The sequence below is a fragment of the Antennarius striatus genome, chromosome 14 (assembly GCF_040054535.1).
Source record: "Antennarius striatus isolate MH-2024 chromosome 14, ASM4005453v1, whole genome shotgun sequence".
Classification (NCBI taxonomy): Eukaryota; Metazoa; Chordata; class Actinopteri; order Lophiiformes; family Antennariidae; genus Antennarius; species Antennarius striatus.
In genome coordinates, this window is record NC_090789.1 from 19159229 (window position 1) to 19180342 (window position 21114).

The following is a 21114-nucleotide window of genomic DNA, read 5'->3' on the forward strand; positions in this document are numbered from 1 at the left end:
GAACATTTCGAGTCCAGAAAACCGCGACATGTGAGGGACTTCTGTCTGCTTTGGGGCCTCCACCGTCCGTGAGGGTCATCGGGAGCAGTGACCAATAGAAAGGCGAGCTTCCTGCCAGATGGTCCAATAGGAGCAGAGTATCCGTCGGTGGGCGGGTCTTCAGCCTGTGGCCGCCTCTGTCCGTGAAGTCTCATTTGTGATGTGAATGTCGGTGCTGAGGAGACTTTACCGGACCGTTGGTGTCGGTTGTTTCCGTTATTTCCGTTAGGTCCGTTAACCTGACTCAGACCGGTTTCATTCTGCAGACCCGAATGTCTCCAGCGGGGCCCGCGGGCCGGACTGAAGGTGTCCACAGACCACCGGGGGCCCGGGGATAGGTGTCTGCTCTAGCGGCCGGGGGACCCGCAGCCCTTCCCGGAGATGCTTCCAGGCCGCCCCGGGGATCAGTGACGCGTCATGAAGGAGAACTCGAAGAACGCGGCGCGGACGCGGAGGGAGAAGGAGAACAGCGAGTTCTACGAGCTGGCCAAGCTGCTGCCGCTGCCCTCCGCCATCACCTCCCAGCTGGACAAGGCCTCCATCATCCGCCTCACCAGCAGCTACCTGCGCATGAGGACGGTGCTCCCTGAAGGTAACACCGGCACCTGAACGCATCACCACCAGATCAAGGGGGGGGCAGAAAATAGGAATAAGAAAAATAATGAATGCACATTTAAAAATAAAATGAAATAAAATAAAATAATTAATGCACGTTTAGTTTAAAATGATGGAAAAAATTGTTTCCAATCTGCTCAATCTGAGATTATTCCGTGATTCCAAAACGCAGCGGATAAACGAAAACACAAGTGCGTACGAGAAAAAAAAATCTAATTTAATTATTAATAATAATTCATTATTTGTCCGAATTTATTAAATGTCTGAAAATCACACAAATATCTGGAGCATAACAGTTAATCCGCGGTAAGAGAAATGTTCATTTCCCTGACATCATTTCTTTTTATGTTTGGAGCAACATTCTCCAAAATAAAATAAAAAAATTGCATTAAAAAAAAGAACCATACAATTAAAAACATTTATGCATTTAATGGATATCTTATATATATATATATATATATATATATATATATATATATATGTGTGTGTGTGTGTGTATATGTGTGTGTGTGTACATATATATATATATATATATATATATATACATATATATATATATATATATACATATATATATATATATATATATTATATATATATATATGTGTGTGTGTGTGTATATGTGTGTGTGTGTGTACATATATATATATATATATATGCAAGAAAATTTCTTTGCAGATAATAAATGTATTTTTATTTCAAATAGTAGCAATAAAAAACAAAATTGTTTAAAATGAAGGGAATACGGGCTTGTTTTTAATTATTATTATTATTATTATTAATAATAATATTATTATTATTATTATTATTGATAATTTATTATTGAATAATTCAGGATTTTAATCCTGGGTGCTGATTAGTTTTGTGTAACTGAGGTGTTCGTTACTTCATGATATGACCGGTGTCAGGAGTTCACTGCGTCTCCATGCCTGAACGCGCGTCCCGCTCATTAATCCCCCCCCCCCCCCCGGTCGGTGAGCTCCAGCCAGCGGCCCCCTCAGCTGTTCGCGGGGCCCGGGGCCCTAGGCGGCCTCCGGCGGTGGCTTCTGGCTGTGATGAGGCTCCGTCCTGCGTGACCGCCGTGGAGCCGCGCGTATTAGTCTGATCCTCCAGCGTGTGGGGCTCCATGTGTGTGTGTGGGGGGGGGGGGGCATTTAGTTCAGGGTGGAAGAGAAGCTGAAGAGTTTAATGAGTTCAATGTGGACAAAGATGAAGAAAAAAAATCACACTTATTAACTGTTTCTGTTTTAACAGCGTAAATCTGGTCACTTAAACGTACACATGTACACAGCGCGTTTGTGTGTGTGTGGGGGGGGGGGTTCAAACCGTGAATTAGAGGTTCAGTATCTATATTTGTTTTGTTGGCAAAAGCCTGTAATCTTATATAAGTCAAACTGGACATTAATGTGATATAAAGTCAAACTGTTTAAATACAGGATTCTGGAAAAAACACAACAAACAACCCCCCCCCCCAAAAAAAAAAACCCCAAACAAAACAAAACTGCACCATCAGCTGGAAGTATTTGTTTATAAAGATTCATGTAATTCATGTGAAAATGTATTTAATGTGCAAAAAGGTTTCATTCATGCCTTTTGCACATTAATAGTAACAGGATTAATGTCTGTGGTTAATGTGCATTAATAATTACATTATTATTATTTATTATTTAAATAAATCATAATGCTATGATTTATTTAATGTATTTAATGTTATGTTTTTTAATGATAAAATGTATTTAATGTTAAGAGAGATTTAAGTGTTGTTTAGATTATTTAATGTTAAAGATTTAATACCCGTCAGCCTTTTTTTTTCCGGATGTTGTTAATGTTGAAAATGTGATGGAGGTGTGAAATCTGTAATAACAAAACGAAAAGAAAACTAAATAAATAAATGCAATAAAAAATACTAAGAGATTTATTTAATATTATAAGTAATTTAATATTAAGAATTACTTAATGTCGATATTTGTTTAATGTTACGTTTTATTGAATGTTAAGGTTTATTTAATTTTAAGATATATTTATGAATAAGAAAGCTTTCATTAATCTTAAGAGATTTATTTAATGTTAAGAGATTTATTTAATCTTGTGATTTATTTAATGTCAAGAATTATTTAACGTAGATGTATATACTTAATTAATCTCCGTAGGGAAAATATTAGGACACTCTAGATCACACTGTGAGTTTAATGGTAAGATTTATTTTATGGTAAGATTTATTTTATGTGAAGATTTATTTTATGTTAAGATTTATTTAATGTGAATTATTTATGGGAAGAAAGATTTTATTAATGTTAAGAGATTTATTTTAATTTTATTTTTAAATTTCCCAGTTTGGGATAAATAATGTACATCTTATCTTGTTAAAAGTAAAGCTATTTTTTTTAAGTTAACGATTTATTTAATTAATGTTCAGATCTATTACATGTTAAGAGATTTATTTAAAGTAAAGTTAAAATGAATTTAGTGTTAAGATTTATTTAATTAATGTTAAGATGTATTTTATGTTGAGATTTATATAATGAAAAAATGAATTTAATCTTAAATAAATGTAATGTTAGATTGATTCGATAGTAGGACCATATTAATGTATCAATGTGTCTGTGTTGTCCTGTACTGGGGTTTGTATTATTTATCATATATTTTTCTTACTGATGTTGTTCACTAACTTCTGGACTAATTTAATTTCCAGCTCCCTCCACAGTAATGATGCTGGTCAGGAGAATTTGCTCCTTTTTCTCGACACGAGTCTGAATCTCCTGAACAAACAACAGAATAACGGGGGATTAACGGATTCCATCTCGTGTTTAAATAATAAATCCATCCACTGGATAATAGTGTGAGAAATAAGATCTCGTTCTCTAACGTGAACTTTTTGTGAGTTCTGAAGTCCAACTGAATGCTGGACCTTCTGGACATGAAGCACAAATTAAAGATAATGGACTTAAGGACTTAGTAATTATATAATACAATATCAGTCTCTGCTTTTACTACCGTTTTCATTGTCACCATCACGTTCTACTTCATCATGGTGGGCAGCAGCCCTTCAGTCAGTCTGGAGGTGGACTGTGTCCAACATGTGGTCCACGTCCGTTCTGTCAGGGGACATCTGGGACCGTGTGTCCATCTGTCCCACCTGTCCGTCCTGCAGAAAGGCCAGATGTCAGTACGAGCCTTTGTCAGAACCCTCCAGTAATCCAGATTGGGTTATATTATAGGTTTGGTGGTCAGCACGCTGAGTTTAATCATTCCTGGTTCCACTGGGTGTTTGTTGGGCTGCCAGCATGATGACTGATTTACAATGAAGCTGGGGGGAGGATAGGTGTTGAACGAGAACAGATTCTGGTCAATGTTAAAACAGACAAAGGAGTTTGTTTGTTTTCTTAACATTGGAGGGGGTGTTTCTTATATATAATGTTTGTTTCTTATTTCTAAGGGAGTAACTGATGGAAAAATGGAAATTTATGGTTTGATATCCAAAAGTTGTGGAATCACCAGGAATAAATTGAACTCATTAAACCCTGATTCTGTCCTGTAGCTGTTGCCACATGTGCCGTGGGTTGATTTTAGTAAAACAGCTAAACCTTAAATCACTAAATGAGCTTTCAATGGTCAAACTGAAATATTTCTTTTAATAAAATTTTTCCTCGGTGTGATTTTTTTTTTTTAAACAGGTCTTGGGGAGTCTTGGGGCCACGTGAGCCGCACCACCTCTCTGGATGGGGTCAACCAGGAACTGGGCTCCCATCTCTTACAGGTACTCAAACCGACTGAAGATGAAAATTACTGACATCTTTCGCTTTAAAATACTTCACAGAGAAAAATAAGTGAATGAAATAGAAATAAAATAATAATAACAGCAGTAGTGTTATTTAAAGCAGTAGTACTCAGTCAGGCTCTGTGTGGGGGGGGTCGGTAGCTGCTACCATCTGTCTGCTGTTGCCTTCATTCATGTTCTTTCCCAGAGAAATGAGCTGAACTCATTCCTGGTCACGTTCGGAGCCTCGGCTCGTCCTGCAGAGCCTCTCACATCAGCAGCAGCACAAAGAGAGCGGCAGCTTGGCTCGTCGGGCCGAAACAAACGACAAAGCCTTGAAATAAATCAGCCCACGGGTTACTGGATGGAGAAAGAATTTCCACACGGGTCAGGGAGGTGATCTGAAACAGGTTTTTATAATAACACAGTGGATTTACTTGTTCAGAAAGTGATCAGTGTGGCTACAGGTTAAACCGCAGAGAGAGCGCGAGCTAACCCTGGAGCTAACGGCTACCAGACACGGATATACGCTGCAAATATCTTCTTAACCGTTGCAGATAGAAAGATGAAACAAAAAGCACATTACTCAGGCAGCAAAGGGGATGAAAATGAGATGATGACCTTGACCTTGAGAAACCTAGGTTAAGGTCAAATTACAGCTATTGTACAATTTTTGCACATATCTCAGAAACCGGATAAGATAGAAAGACGAAACAAAAGGCGTTATATTCAGGGAGGCAAGGGGCATGGAAATTAGATCACAACCTTGACCTTGAAAAACCAGGTCAAGGTCAAATTTTTACTTTATACCTTTTTCAGTACACGTCTCTGAAACCTGATGAGACATAATCACTAAACAAAAAGCAACATTTTCAGGAAGCCAGAGGCACAAAAATGTGTAGGTCAGGGTGACATGTTGAATTCTGGGGTGTCGCAGGATGTTGCAGTCTCTGACTGCCTTGTTTTTAGATGCATTTTGTCATTTGATACATCGATAAAGTTTGACATGTATATAATGGCAGTAAAGTTTATTCCTCCACTCTGTTACTAGTTCTCTTTATAGACTATAAGTAAAAGGACTGAAGTCCTTCAATTCATCAGTCAGTAATGCTTCAGTCGTGGATTTGGGTGCGTATAATAACAGGGCAGCAGTAGCAAAGTGTGAAGAGTGAACTGGTGGCTGGAGAGGTGCCAGTTCACCTCCTGAGCACTACTGGGGTGCCCTTGAACAAGGCATAAAACCCCAATTGAACACTTCCAGGGCATTGCCATGTGGCTGCCATTCACATTCCACCATCTCTTCTCCGTGTGTGTGTGTGTGTGTGTGTGTGTGTGTGTGTGTGTGTGTGTGTGTGTGCAGACTTGCTCCATCCTCATATGTGTAGCAGATACTGTAGAGTGTAAAAGAATTTCCATACTGTGGATTCATAAGGAATGATAATTCTTTTTAAAAAAACAACAAGAAATAGTCAACAGCCACGTGAACAGCTGCCGCTTTAGTGAAAATGAACATTCTTTAACTGTTGAAAACTGATGAACTTAACATAAAGTAAAAACTTTTTCTTCTTTTTTCTGATATTGCTGACCTCATTGAGACTCATATTGAACTGGTTTTAGTAAATGGCACACGGCATTTGGCTGTGGTTGTTTGAAACAGCTGATAGGGGATGTGTGCCATTTGGCCGTGGTTGGTCTGGCTAAAGAGCTGTGAGGGCATCGGGCATAATGTTGCAGTAATGTCTTAATATAGTTGTTACGCAGGCAGCCACCTTGTCATTATGATGTGAAAATATATTAGGCTACATACTAGGGATTGTCTCTCTTGGGTATCTGGACCCTTACCCCGTTCAACACTGCTATTCCATTCAATTCAGTAATTCCATTCAATATTGTAATTCTCCAGAATATAAGCTGCTTCTTTTTTTTTTACATTGAATCCAGCAATTCAAACAGGGATGTGGCTACCGTATGGACTTTGATGGGCTCCAACAGGAAACGCAAGAGTGAGGCCAATGGGTGGAAGAGATAAAGTGCCGAGGAAGATGCTACCGTAGTTTGATATTTTGTGCATCACACACACACACACACACCACTTGTGATGGAAAACACTCAAGGAAGCCACATCATTTAGCTTTCAGTTAAAGGCAATCAATTTGGTTGACAAAGTAGGAGACAGAGCTGCTGCCATTGATTCATCAATGAATCAGTGGTGACACACTGAGTCAGTTCTTTAAGCTGCTCCAATCAAGACATCATGTTACAACACCTGAACACCCCCAGCTTAAAGACAGGTGTGGCCTGTATATGTACAAAGAAGTCCAGCTGTCATGGATGACACACCTCTTTAACATTGCGTGGAAGTCTGGGACAGTGCCGAAAGAGTGGCAGACTGGGGTGGGGGTTCCTCTTTTTAAAAAAGGGGGACCAGAGGGTGTGTGCCAACTACAGGGGCAACACACTCCTCAGCCTCCCTGGGAAAGTTTTCTCCAAGGTACTGGAAAGGAGGGTCCGGCCGATTGTCGAGCCTCAGATTGAGGAGGAACAAGTTGCCCCGGCTCTTCACAATGAGGTCTGCCTTCAGCCATGGTGATATTCAACATGTATAGTTATAGATAGTGTGAGGGAAGAGGATGCAGAGGACAGGGTTAGAGGGAGGCAACTGATTCGCTGTGGCGACCCCTGGAGGGAAACGCCCAAAGGAAAAGAAGATAGTTATACTGTAGATAGTGAAAGAAATACACACACACATACACACACACACGCACACACACGCACACACACACACACACACGCACACACTGAGGAAAATTAGCTGTCCCTGTGTCAAATGGATTTCCCTGAAACTGTTTTGTTGTACCAACCAGAGGGGAGTGGTGTTTGCTGCCTGTTTCCTGACCCCGGACCAATCCAGGTCGTTGATGAAGGAAACATCAACATCTTCTCAGACTTGATTGTCCATCGTAGTCTGGTTCCCTTCTGTATTGTGGTCTATCTGAGCCTGCTATGCACAGGAGTCTGAGTAATGGCTGTGTAGAAGATAACCAGCAGTTTAACCTCCTGGACTAACAGGTGGTGACAGTTTTCTGACTGGTAGTCTATATGGTCTATATTGCTGCTCTAACTTTCAACCTGACCTGAATTGTCTTCAGTCTTGATGTTGGTGAACGTCTCCATAAACATCAATACAATACATTGTGAGTCCGTTTCCTGCTCGGAAGTTCGAAGAGATGTGGAGAAGAGAAGGACGAAATGATGCAGATGATGCCAACAAGAAAAATCTGAACCTGTGGGGTGTTGATGTTACACTGCTCTGGGGGGCTAATGGTAGAAAGGGGAACTACACTGGTTGGCTAGGGCTGAGCATGGTTGTTCGTGTCTATGAATGATTGTAAGTCAGATGTTTGTATCTTGAGGACTTGCTATATTAGCAGCACATACTGGACAAAACATTTTTTGTCCAGTATCTTTGGCCCTCAACGCTCCTTTCAGCGCTTGCTTGAAGTTCCAATCACTGATTTTGTAATGACGTTATAAAAGTTTTTTTTACAATGTTCTGATACATACATGTTGTACATCGACTCATGACTACATGATGAATTTATTTGGAAAGCCACTTGTGTTTGTCATTAGAATAGATAATTATTACACTCTTGTTTCTTTCAGACATTAGACGGCTTCATTTTTGTTGTTGCTCCAGATGGGAAAATAATGTACATTTCAGAAACAGCATCCGTCCACTTGGGTCTGTCGCAGGTTGGTTAGACAAGCACCTTGTGATGAGTCTGATCTTCTCTGGTGTGTGTGGGCTCATGCATGACAGGTCATTATTCCTTCCTGCAGGTAGAGCTGACAGGAAACAGCATATATGAATACATCCATCCAGCAGACCAAGATGAGATGACAGCTGTCCTCTCAGCACATCAGCCTTACCAAGCTCACTTTGTTCACGGTAAACAACCCTCACATGTTTTACTGTACATGATGCTGGTCATACAGCATCAATAATCTTATGACATTTTCTGCAGAATATGAGATGGAGCGATCCTTCTTCCTGAGAATGAAATGTGTCCTTGCCAAAAGAAACGCTGGCCTTACCTGTGGAGGTTACAAGGTAGTATGACTGACTGGCATGAATATGTCTGCCAATATTTTAAGATAATACTTCCTCCAGTTACAAGGGCAAGATAGACTAGCACCAGTTTGTTCATGAACGTGTGTCATCGCAGCCTCGATTTGTTTTGTAACCAGCAGTCTACAACCCTTCATAACGGCCCCACCCCGTTATCTAGAGTTGAGATTTGCTGCCCTTGGGGGCAGTTTCTCTCAGTATCCGCATATATTTTTATTTTAGAAAAGGTTTTTTGAGAGCGCTACCAACATTTTCAAATGGAGTTTGCTCAGTATTCAGTGAGATATAGATGTCCAAACCAATCAATTCTTTGATGGGGAAATGTAAAATAAGATGCAGGTTATTTTTTGGCCACAAAAGTCTTTCTTGTCTGTTAGATGTGTGTCCCACCCAACTGAATACCACCAAAGGAACATGAACATGTGGTCATATCTACTCTCTCTATTCGTCCATCTACTCCTGACCAAGGTGATCCACTGCAGCGGCTACCTGAAGGTCCGTCAGTACAGCCTGGACATCTCTCCGTTCGACGGCTGCTACCAGAATGTGGGGCTGGTGGCCGTGGGCCATTCTCTGCCCCCCAGCGCCGTCACTGAGATCAAACTGTACAGCAACATGTTCATGTTCAGAGCCAGTCTGGACATGAAGCTCATCTTCCTGGACTCACGGTATGTCCTAAGAACATCAGCTTGTGCGATGTCTGGCGTAAAAATGGGGAACAGTATTAATATTTTGTGTGTGTGTGTGTGTGTGTGTGTGTGTGTGTGTGTGTGTGTGTGTGTGTGTGTGTGTGTGTGTGTGTGTGTGTGTGTTACCCAGGGTTGCAGAGCTGACAGGCTACGAACCTCAGGATCTCATAGAAAAGACTCTCTATCATTATGTCCACAGTCGTGACTCCTTCCACCTGCGCTGTGCTCATCACTTGTGTCAGTTAGGGGTTTTTATTATTTAAAGAACATTTCTACACATTCTCTACTCCACACAATGCTTTTAATTGTTGGATACAAATTGTTTATGATAGATGGTAAAGCACCTGAATTATTAATACCTGGTGCACACCATTCATTCTGACTAAGCACCACTTACAGTGTGTACTCCCCTGTGTTGTGCAGCAGTGTAGCGTTATGTCAGGCCCCATTTCACAGCAGTTCTACTTCATCACTTGTCGTTTAAATGCTGTGATGCTAACTTCTTTCCCGTTTATTTCTCTTGCAGTGCTGGTGAAAGGCCAGGTGACCACTAAATACTACCGTTTCCTGGCCAAACAGGGTGGCTGGGTCTGGGTTCAGAGTTATGCAACCATTGTGCACAACACGCGATCGTCTCGCCCCCACTGCATCGTCAGCGTCAACTATGTTCTAACGTGAGTATCTGGCTCCATTTCAACATGCTGTTGAATATATAGTTGCTGAAGACATAGGTGGATTGTTTGCCTGATGGGGCATCATGTAGGTCATTAACATTATCACCACTTGATCGGCCAGTGGCAAACTTTTCTGGAGGAGGATGTTAAGACTGCATTGTGTGTGCAGGAGAGACGTTAGCGTTGTCCCCCAACTCTGTGTTGAAAGCTCAGCTCATGAAACAAAGGAAACTGAGTATAAGTATAATGAAAATGTCTCAGCTGAATTGATCTTAACTATATTAAAGCAAAAACTTGAAAATAATCATATATTACAGTATTTTCTGCACTATAAGGCGCACTGGACTATAAGGCGCACCTTCAACGAATGGACTAAACATTTCCATATATAAGGCAACAAGATAACGGCAGCCCTGAATTATTATGATTCAGAGAATTTAGGAAGTTCTGATTTTAATTAAAGAAGTTCCACCTGTGATTGTCTGAAGTAACTGCCACCTACACACACGTGTATGACTGATGGCTGACCTCTGACCTCTATTATGGTGTCAGCCTCTGTTTTAATGGGATAATGAGTGCACTGGTAATTTATGCAAACACTTACTGTGGAGCAATTTAGTCTAATTGAACCTAAGATATGTTTAGTGGAACCTGGCTTACAGAAACTGGGAATATGAATGGTTTATTCTGTTTTCATTGTTGTCTGCTGAGTTAGAAACAAAGAAGACTTGAACTTTCCTGCTCTTAAACACGGCAGTTATTCCTGTTCTAACACTAATTCTCTCTCGAATGCCACATATGTCAGGATTTCTCATCTTTTTGGTGGTAAATTTGCATCAGTCTTGTGACTGTCACCTGTGCTGCCTTCTCTGTTACCAGTATCAGTCACCTGGTATAATTTACCAAAGATGGCAGCAACCCTACGGAGTATTTAATCAGTGGCACAGGATGAATATATCTAACTGGACTGGTATGTGTTGAGTGTTTGTGCTGAAAGTCCTCCTGACAGACTTTTACTTCCATTAAATGTGTAACCACGAGGTGATGCGTGCCATTTAATGGCTTATTATATTCTACTTTGTGAGCCCTGGTGTTCATATTTAAAAAAGTGCATGTGAAAGAAGACAGCCTGGTTGCATGTAGAGCTTATAAACAGCTTGAAACACATTTGTTCCACCTCCTACATCAAATCCTGAACAGCTTTGTGTTTATGACCTTTTAATTGATCAGCTTTGAACACGAGTGTTTATGGGCTGCAGCTTACTGTGAGGAGAATAGATCCTTTACTTCGCTCTGCTATTGTTAATCTTTTTTTATTCTCTATGGATTGAGCCACTCTGTGGGTTCTTTTGTGTTCTTTATCAGAAGCGAGTTGGTTTGCCCAACAGCTTTAGTGTGATAATACAGCTGATAACACAACTTCACCTCAGTGTGAACTCCACTGTGAGCTCAGCTCTGATAGCCTCTTCACCTGCCGCTGCCACCTAAGCAGACAGTGATTTAGCAATCCTGTGAATAGCGGTATGTCATCAGCAAAACCGCGTAACCAGAAGTTTAACTGTGAACTTCTTAGTCTTTCTGGCCCACACTCAGTCTCACACATGCACGGCAGACATCTCTGTATACCTGAACTCTGTCCACTCTTTGGAAGGTAATCTCAGCATTTAGTGACTTTAACAATGGATGCATACAAATGCAAAACAAAGAAAGGATAAAGCTCTGCAGCATATCACTGGCCCACCAAGGAGTTGGAATATCCAGGATGAATCTGAAAACGTGAAATCTCTGTCTTCACATTTTATTTTTCTTCGAACATACTGATATTTTCACCCAAAATATCTGGTTAGGTTATATAACAGGCAGTTTGGAATGTTGGGTAGACTAAAAAATAGTTAGAAATCAGCAGAATGCTTACATTTATCTGTAAAGTCAACATCTTCCATCCGTCTGTTTTCCTGTGTGTTTACCTGTTGTCTCAGATGAGTAACATCGGTCATCTCATTTAAATGCAATCTTTTCTTGGAAAAACTATTTTGACACATGCCCACCTAAACACCTGGCCAGGTCAGACCAGCTGACAGCATCTGTCCTCATAGATAGATAGATAGATAGATAGATAGATAGATAGATAGATAGATAGATAGATAGATAGATAGATAGATAGATAGATAGATAGATAGATAGATAGATAGATAGATAGATAGATAGATAGATAGATAGATAGATAGATAGATAGATAGATAAATAGATAGATAGATAGATAGATAGATAGATAGATAGATAGATAGATAGATAGATAGATAGATAGATAGATAGATAGATAGATAGATAGATAGATAGATAGATAGATAGATAGATAGATACTTTAAAATATAAACAGTAAAAAGAAGTTAAGTATAAACAATATTAAATTAAATTAAATCCATTCAACCCCGTGCTGACCTCGCCACCTCCCCCCCGCTCCTCCTGAGAGAGTCATTGTACCCCCTGATGGCACGGGGCACGAAGGAGGACCTCAGCCTCTCTGTGGAGGCGCTGTGTGACAGCAGTCTGCCGCTGAAGGTGCTTCTCTGCTGGGAGAAGGTGGTGTGTAGGGGGTGCCTGGTGTTGTTCATGATGGCCCTGAATTTAGACATGGTCCTGCTCTCCAGAACTGTCTCCACAGAGTCCAGGCTCAGCCCGACCACTGAGCCCGCTCTGCGGATGAGTCTGTTCAGACGGTCCATATCTCTTTTCCTGGCCCCCCCACCCAAACACACAATGGCGTATGACAGCACACTGGAGACTACGGACTGATAGAACATGAGAAGGGGCTTAGGACAGATGTTGAAGGAGGCCAGCCTCCTCAGGAAGTACATCCTGCTCTGCCCCTTCTTGTACACACAGTCCGAGTTGAGTGACCAGTCCAGTCTGCTGTCTAGCTGCAGTCCCAGGTACTGATAGTTTCCTACCACCCCCACCTCACTGCCCTCCATGATCACTAGCTGTGGAGAGGGAGGTGCCCGCTGGAAATCCAGCACCATCTCCTTGGTCTTGGAGACGTTGAGCTGGAGCTGGTTCTGTTGGCACCACTCCACGAAGTCAGCCACCAATGCCCTGTACCCCCCCTCATCACCCTCCCGGATACATGCCACTATCGCAGTGTCATCGGAGTACTTCTGTATGTGGCATGTATCCGAGTTGTGCTTGAAGTCTGATGTGTAGAGGGGGAAGAGAATGGGGGAGAGAACGGTCCCCTGTGGCGCCCCCGTGCTGCTGGTCACCATAGAAGACAAACAGTCCCCCATACAGACGTACTGGGGTCTGTCCGTTAGGTAGTCCGTGATCCAGCTCACGAGGTAGGGGTCCACAGCCGTGGAGGTCAATTTGTCCTGCAGGAGCCTTGGCTGGATGGTGTTGAAGGCGCTCAAAAAGTCAAAGAAGAGCACCCTGACGGCACAGCCCCCGGTGTCCAGGTAGGAGAGCACACGGTGGAGGAGGTACAAGACAGCGTCGTCAACCCCAACCTTGGCCTGATGCGTGAACTGGAGAGGGTCCATAGCACCCTGCACCTGTGGACGCATGAGCTCCAGGACCAGTCGCTCTAGGGTCTTCATTACGTTTGATCATGATCCCATCACAGGTTGAAACTTCTAATTGGCATAAAGTTAAGTTGTGTTGACATTTGAGGTCCACTCACATTCAAAAGTAGTCTAATGTACATGTGTCAAAGTCAAGGCCTGGGGGCCGGAACCGGCCCACGAATTAATTTTCTATGGCCCCCTGGATGTTATTTAACTACTATTAGAACTAGCCCGAAGGCCACTGCCACTTGTCTTTTACACGCACCAAAACTCCATTCCCCACAATGCAACAGTAGCTGGCCTCGGCTTCATTAATCATCAGCCGTCAGAGCAGAGGTTAACGCTCAGCTGACCCTGTCCTCAAGAATGACTAAATGGAAGGTGGACGCTGACAACACGGGGTTTCAAGCCAGGTGGGAGTCAGAGGACATGTATGACATGTTCAGGGAGGGAGAAGACAAACCTGTGTGTCTTCTGTGCGGAGAAAGTTTGGCTGCAATGAAAGATTATAACCTAAGGAGGCTCCATCAAACGTCTCAGAAACACAAACAGACGTGATTTCTCTTTGAATGAAGTTCGTTTTTGTCTGTGTGTCTGTTGAGAAAAAGTTTTCTCTTAAAATTACTGAAGGATCCATAAGAAAAAAAGCTTTATTTATTTGATCATTAAATATTATATACCTTTGGTTGAATAGGCTATGTGCAATCATTTCAATACATTTGTACAAACATTGAACCAGTCTGGCCCTTGACTCGAAGAACATTTGGTTTTTGGGCCCTCTGTGTATTTGACTCTGACACCCCTGGTCTAATGTGTTGTGCTGACAACGGATGAAGTACATCAAAGATTCTCTGATCCCAGTTTGATTCAGTGTAATGTAAATAACACGTTCTTAGTGCTGAACCCATAGCCAATATATTGCCCATGAGTCAGGACAAACTCTATAACTGCTATAGTAATGTTTGAGTCCCTGGACTCAACATAAAATACCTTGTCTTTCTTGACATTTCGACAAATTGTCTTTTGTACCAATGGTACATATTTATTTAAATGTAAAACAATCTAAAATTAAATCAAAACAACAGTGGTCAATGTGTACACATATCTATAGACATTGTTTGTTGATTGGGTATGTAGAACATGTTTGAGGGACTCATTGATACAGACAAAGCCCAGCCCATGACCTCCCATGTGGAATGACATCGGCCTCCGTGGGCAGAACAAATCAACAACTCCATGACTTCATGAACTTGACAAAGAGTCAACAAATATGACAGTTCCTGCAACTTTCCCAGATCACAAATGCCATTGTATGTTGGACACTGAATTCACGACATGACCCAAAGGTCTGCACCCAATCTTCTGGCGCCTGATTCCACAACCAAACCCCAGAATTTTCCTGTCCATGTCTATGCAAGCACCAATTTGATGTTGAAACTATACTGGAAAATATTTAGGGCTCATTATCTTGCCCAAGGGCAGCATGTAGAATGGAGGTACTGGGGGTTCAACCACTGACCCTCTGATAAGTAGAAGACTACTTCACTAATGTAAGAAACCAAAAGTCTACATTAAAAGCTGGGGATGCTACAGACATATTTTCAGGCTGTCATGACAAACATTTCCTAATTCTAGGTTATGGACAGAAAAGATTGGCTGCTCTTGGGTGGACAAAAATTTTACCTCTGGAAAACTGTACACTTCTTAATATTTTCTATGGTTGGGTATGGTTGACTTTGGACTCGATGACACACAGTGGATTCTGTGCTTCTCCACTCTTCCTTTATTCTCTAAGATGTTGATTTCCAAATGAAATTTAATTTTTATTTCATCTGAAAAGAGGCCATTGAACCACTGAGCAATGGTCCAGCTGTTAGCCTCAGGCTTCATTCATTATCTGTCATTGTCACCTTTCTCATCAGTGAGACATTGCATCTTCTACTGTGACTTTGATTGAGTCACGTATAGTCTTCAATCTGCCAGTATTTTTGATTGGATTGCTTTACTTCTGTAATCCTGATGGATAAATAAGCATTCCAACCGCCATCTCAGCCCTTCTAGTAGTGTTGCAGTGCAAACACAAACAATCACGAGCAAATGGTGCTCTACATGCTGCTCCTCTTCGCCACAATGTTGATCTAATTGCTTAACAGATGCTTCATAGCTTTTTATTTCATAATTTTTGTTTGTTTGCTTGTACATGTAAATGCAATCTGAATGCATCTTATCAAGTTCATGTTTGTGTCTTCAGGGAGACGGAGTATAAAGGTCTTCAGCTTTCTCTAGACCAGGCCTCATCCAAAGCATCTTTCCTCAACGACAGCAGCAGTGCCAACAGCCTCATAGAGAACTGCAGACCCACCAAAAGCAGAATCTCTCGTCCCAAGACCAAAACTAGACTCTCACCTTACACACAGGTGAGGTTTATTACATTTAACCTGATTTAAATCAAGCACATTATTCAATGTTTTTGTTCAGTAAAATTTTCAGGGTAATGTTCTCCAACATGAACAATGTCATTGGGTAATCAGCAATGTCTTAGTTATGATAAGAATACCCACCCAAGATCTGGTAATACACAGTAGGTTAACTAGGATGAGGTCTTACAACGAAAGCAACTCAATCAGTCTGATATCAGACGAGGCCTTAAAAATCCAAAGGGAGCTCATAGAAGAGCTGATGTCACGATGGAAGTTAGTTGAGGTGACTTAGACGTGTGATTATCACGTGTGCCAGAGATATAATATGTCCCTAATGGCCAAATTACATCCAGGATAGTCTTCCAAGCTTTAATTTACGTTCGATTACATAATTTTCTTTCTTGATATTACTTTGTTTCCATTTTGTTGCTTTCCTTTATGTGACTTTATCTTTCCTTTTTTTGTTTTTTACTTTGGTGCACTCTTGATCTTACTTTTCTTTGCAACAGTGATTTTCAGAAACCTTTCTAAATGGACTTTATTTGGAGGTGAAACTAAAAAATGAAAACATAAGTGCAAAGAAATGTTGGAGTTCATTTGTCAGGGAAACTCACCCATCCCTCCATTTTCTTGGTCAAGAGACGATCTCAATCATCTTGTCTACAGCTGCTTGTCCACCTTGCGGGTAATGGGTCTGCTTGAGTCTATCCCAGCCGGGTACAAGTGAAAGGTTGTGTACACTCCAGAAAAGATGCCAGCTTACCACAGAGCCTCATGAAAGACAAACAAACACCACACTCACACTCACACCAGTGGACAATGTGGTGGAACAAATTCACCTGAGGAGACAGAGAGAGAAATGTGTAGATTGGGAAGGATGACTGGAGGGAGGGAATCGAGGAAGATGCAGAGATAGAGATAGAGGTAGAGATAGACATAGAGATAGAGATTGACGCCTTTTGGACGTCTCTCTTGGGAGGTGTTCCAGGCATGTCCTACCGGGAGGAGACCTCAGTGAAGTCCTTGGACATGCTGGAGAGACTGTTGTTCTGCTGGCCTGCAAACGCCTTAAGATCCCCATGATGGGGCTAGAGGAGGTGTCTGGGGAGAGATATGGGCATCGATGCTCTGACTGTTGCCTCCGTGACCCAGCTTTAGATAAGTGTTATGGATAGATAAATGGAGCTCTACCATGAGCCGGATGACTGAGAGTCTTCATAAGCATAATAGAAAAATTCTGTGTCATAAATCAAGGGTAAAATCTGATGAATGAAACCAGTCCACCGGCAAAAGTTACAGGTAAAGAAAAATGATGGGAAATATTTGTGATGTCTAGTTGTATCTCTTCGTAATTTTAAAGGGACAAGAGCTCAGTGCCCCAAAATGCTCACTAAGTAACCGGGTTGACATTGCCTGTATTCGTTTAACTTCAGTAAGTGTTTGTCACTGACTGGCCCATGATTGATCGGTCGATCATGATCAATCAAAACTGTATTGTTAGCAAACTTTGATGACCTGTAATTACACCTGCAGTCATTTTGTATGAAGAATACACAGTAAATGAGACAGGACACACCCTTGTGGTGAACGTGTGGATGACAACCACTTCTGGGATAAAGCTCCATTGGCCCTGATTGCATGTGTCCTGCATGTTTGTTTGTTTTTACCCCCATGAGGCTTATACAAATTCTATTTGTAGACAAATTCAATTTATATTGACCCAGTGCAATTTGCCTGATATGCAAATTGTACTAGGTTAAGCTGACTCTGAACTTCCCAATCAGAAATTCTTTTAGCAACCACTCAAATGTCTTCATCACTCGTGAAGTCAGAGTCAGAAGCCTCATCACTGAGCTCTTTTGGCAATTTGGGGGGTTTTTGGGTACAGATCCATTTTACAGTTTTGGGACCTTAGACTGGGTTGAAGAGATCACACAAAACAGAAAGATTTCTAGAGCAGCCTAACATTGTCCCCATTGACGTTAGCTTTTTATATCCAGTTAGCATATAGGTCTTAAAAGTCATTTATTGTTGAAAATACTAACATTGTAGTATCAACTGTGATTCCCAAAGGCAATATTCAATATTCTTTTCTTCTGTTCCATATTTCTTACTGCAGTATCCTAGTTTTCAAACTGAGCGGTCAGAATCGGACCAGGAGAGCACCTGGGGCAGCAGCCCCCTCACTGACTCGGCTTCCCCTCAGCTGCTGGAGCACAGTGAAGGTCTGGACTCTTCTTGTGTGTACAGGCAGTTCAATGACTCCCGCAAGCTCTGTCACAACGTCTCCGAGGAGCAACTTCACACCAACAATGATGGAAACGTACACCTACAAGCTCACGGCCAAGGCCAAAGATGTGAGCGGGGTCAGTGCAAAGTGGGAAGATATTTTCTTGGAGCAACTTCATCTGGTGGGGAGGCGTGGAGAACTACCTGCCCCATTGTGCCATCAAACAAGAACTTGAAGAACCAAGAGGGATACGACAGCCCCATGCTGCACATCACAGCGGTGCCCAGCTACTATGGTGAGGACCTGAAGAAGTAGAACTTAATGGGCAGTTAGTATAAACTCCTGACAACTTCATCTTGGATGTGCCACCAGCTAGTATTCTGTTCTCATAGTCTGACCTACCGTCCGTTTATCAGTTTTGTGTTCCTGGTGTGCTGTGTAACAAGGATGTGTGAAAACCCCGTGGAAATGTGGTTGCAAATTGATATAATTCTTGTTATGTCCAAAGGACTGACTGTTTTCATTGTGCCCTTTGCAGGCCGAGGCCACTGGGACGAGGACAGTGTGGTCAGCTCTCCAGATGGAGGCTCGCTCAGTGACCCAGGGGACCGGTGCCAAGCTGACCACTACTGCTGCAGCCCTCAGGAACCCAGCAAGATGGAGACACTGATCCGAGCTACACAGCAGATTATCAAGAAGGAAGAAAGTCAACTTCCGCTGCGTGAGGACCCCATGGATGCCTCAGCGGGACCTGCCAAAGGATTGCTCAAGGGGCCCTGTGGTGCATGTTTCCCTACTGAGTGTACTCAAGGGCCCCTGCCCCTACAGATGGTGTGCCATGGTTTGACTCAGACGATCAGCCCTGTGCCGAGTCCTGCCCCCCTCTCCAGACTCAGCAGTCCAGGAATTGAGTGCCTCCACAAGACCAAAGACTACCTCCCAACAGACCTATCCCCTCTTTGTTTGCCACTGCAGCATCCACTTGGTAGGCCTGGCACATGCTTGACTTCAAGTACCCCTGCCCCAGTCCTGTGCCCACCCCACACCTATACGCGACCCTACTTTGACAGGAACACGGCCTACTCCTTGACAGGATACACTCTAGAGCATCTCTACGATCCACAGACCATGCGGGGCTACTGCAAATCTTCCAGCACGGGCCGCACCCACTATGATATGACCCCCCACCTCCGCATGCCAGTAGAGCAAACCCCCGGACACAAAGGCACCCCAGTCATTATCACCAACGGCAGCTAACACTCATCTAACACACAGTGGCATGGCGGTCACACACGAAGCACCGGTTCAACATGATGTCACTGGAACATTCAATGTATTCAATATTCAAGAGGGCACAAGACCAGGTCATTTTACAATCGTAGCCTGAACGTTAGTTACATGCTGCACTGCTTCATGGTGCTTTTTGTGTCAATTTCACCTTCTGTTCTGCCACATGGACGTTTTTAAAATTGTGTGAAATACCTAAATGAGCTTATCGTGTGTGTGTGCGTGTGTGTGTGTGTGTGTGTGCGTGTGCGTGTGTGTGTGTGTTTGACATTATTTTACTGTGTTGGGTTGTTTCATCAGTCCAAAGGGATTGTGGGCTTGTGGTCCATGCTATGAGATTGGCTTCTGATCTAAAAACAAACAGCAACCAGGTTACATCACTGTCTGTGTGTTAAGTCTAAATATACACATAGATTGTCTCCCTTCTGCAGTGTAGCTTTAATCACATACATTTGTGCTCCAGGATGTAACAAGTGGAAAACCATCAAATCTCCTCTCAGTCGTCCACGTCGAGGTAAATCAAAAGATGGTCGAAGTTGTTTCTCCACTCATCCAAGAGGATTCTTCAGTTCTGACTGACTGGTACCGAACAATACCACCAAGACAATAAGTCTTTCAGGGCTAAGTACTAGTCTGCTCCAACAGGAAACAGTATTTAGACTCTCTAGCCTAGACTCTCTGGACTCTCTAGCCCCTCTAGCCTAGTATCTAGACTCTCTAGTCTGAACTGCAGAAGCCTCGGATGAGAGTTTAAGCATCTTCAACCAACTTGAAGCAAGTCCAGTCGATTGTTGGTGCACTTCATCAAAATAATCCCCTGACGTTTTAGTTTTGCAGGTGCTCACTCTTGTTTCATTCATTGTCTTCAGAGAGGATAGACCAATTGTTTCATTCTATACTTTTGACTAAATGATAAATATAACCCAACAGTCATGGATACCAACTGGATGTTTCACTTAAAATTAAGTTGATTTATTAAAAAAAACAATCAACCTTTTTTGTTTTTATCAAAAACTTGAACATCATCCATGCAAATTATTTTTCAAATAATGTATGTTTTCTTTCCTGATGTTTTTGGTATCCATAGGCGTAAAAGAAGAAAAAAACAAACCCAAATCATATGCAATTTGTCATGTTTGTAAGACAGGATTCATTTTTTAATCTTTTCTTTTTGTTGTTGTTCTTTTTGGGTCTTTTGATGAAGCTATATTTATATTGAAAAGTGACACAGAAGCCTGACATGTGCTCCAGCTCTTCAGCTTATCTTAAGTTTTTTTAATGTGTAAATATGTCTACTAAAAAATGAAAGAAAATCCCAACATATTTAAGCATTTGGGCAAAAATTGTATTCATGAAGCAAATGACATTCAGCTGCAATGAAGTCCCTTCAAACTTCTTGTTTATTGAATTCTCTTTTCTGAAGCAGATTCATTAAGAAGATCAAATAAAATGATTTTGTGAGATGTCATATGTTTTTCTTCTGTTTCTTCTGGTACATTCTAATGTACCAGTGCACTTACAGTATATATTATTGTCAATGACACAATTCCATATGTGTTCATTCATAGCTTTGATGCCTTCAGTGAGAAAAAGTAGAAGGCGTGTCCATTTTGACTAGTAGTGTAGGTTCGGGAGCTGTCTTAGTCTTTCCTTTGCCTCTGGAGCCCTCATTCCACTGAGGTACGTCAGTGGCCAAAGTCCCGTTGGGCTG

At 41.9% G+C, this 21114-nt stretch overlaps 1 protein-coding gene across 1 annotated transcript; it reads left to right on the plus strand.

The window, feature by feature from the left end:
* The first annotated feature begins 247 nt into the window (after positions 1 to 247).
* sim1a (SIM bHLH transcription factor 1a) lies at positions 248 to 20769 on the plus strand. Its single transcript, XM_068333348.1, has 11 exons — positions 248 to 631; positions 4329 to 4411; positions 8075 to 8164; positions 8252 to 8360; positions 8437 to 8522; positions 9009 to 9208; positions 9360 to 9466; positions 9756 to 9903; positions 15718 to 15883; positions 18006 to 18411; positions 18655 to 20769. The coding sequence occupies exons 1-11, from the start codon at positions 457 to 459 to the stop codon at positions 19371 to 19373; spliced, it is 2289 nt and encodes a 762-aa protein (XP_068189449.1). The 5' UTR covers positions 248 to 456; the 3' UTR covers positions 19374 to 20769.
* Positions 20770 to 21114: the final 345 nt, after the last annotated feature.

Bases quoted from the DNA above. Each gene is read 5' to 3' on its own strand.
- sim1a (XM_068333348.1), top strand. From the start codon at position 457: ATGAAGGAGAACTCGAAGAACGCGGCGCGGACGCGGAGGGAGAAGGAG. The intron at 632-4,328 runs GTAACACCGGCA...TTTTTTAAACAG, and splicing joins GAGGACGGTGCTCCCTGAAG to GTCTTGGGGAGTCTTGGGGC. The intron at 8,523-9,008 runs GTAGTATGACTG...CTCCTGACCAAG, and splicing joins TTACCTGTGGAGGTTACAAG to GTGATCCACTGCAGCGGCTA.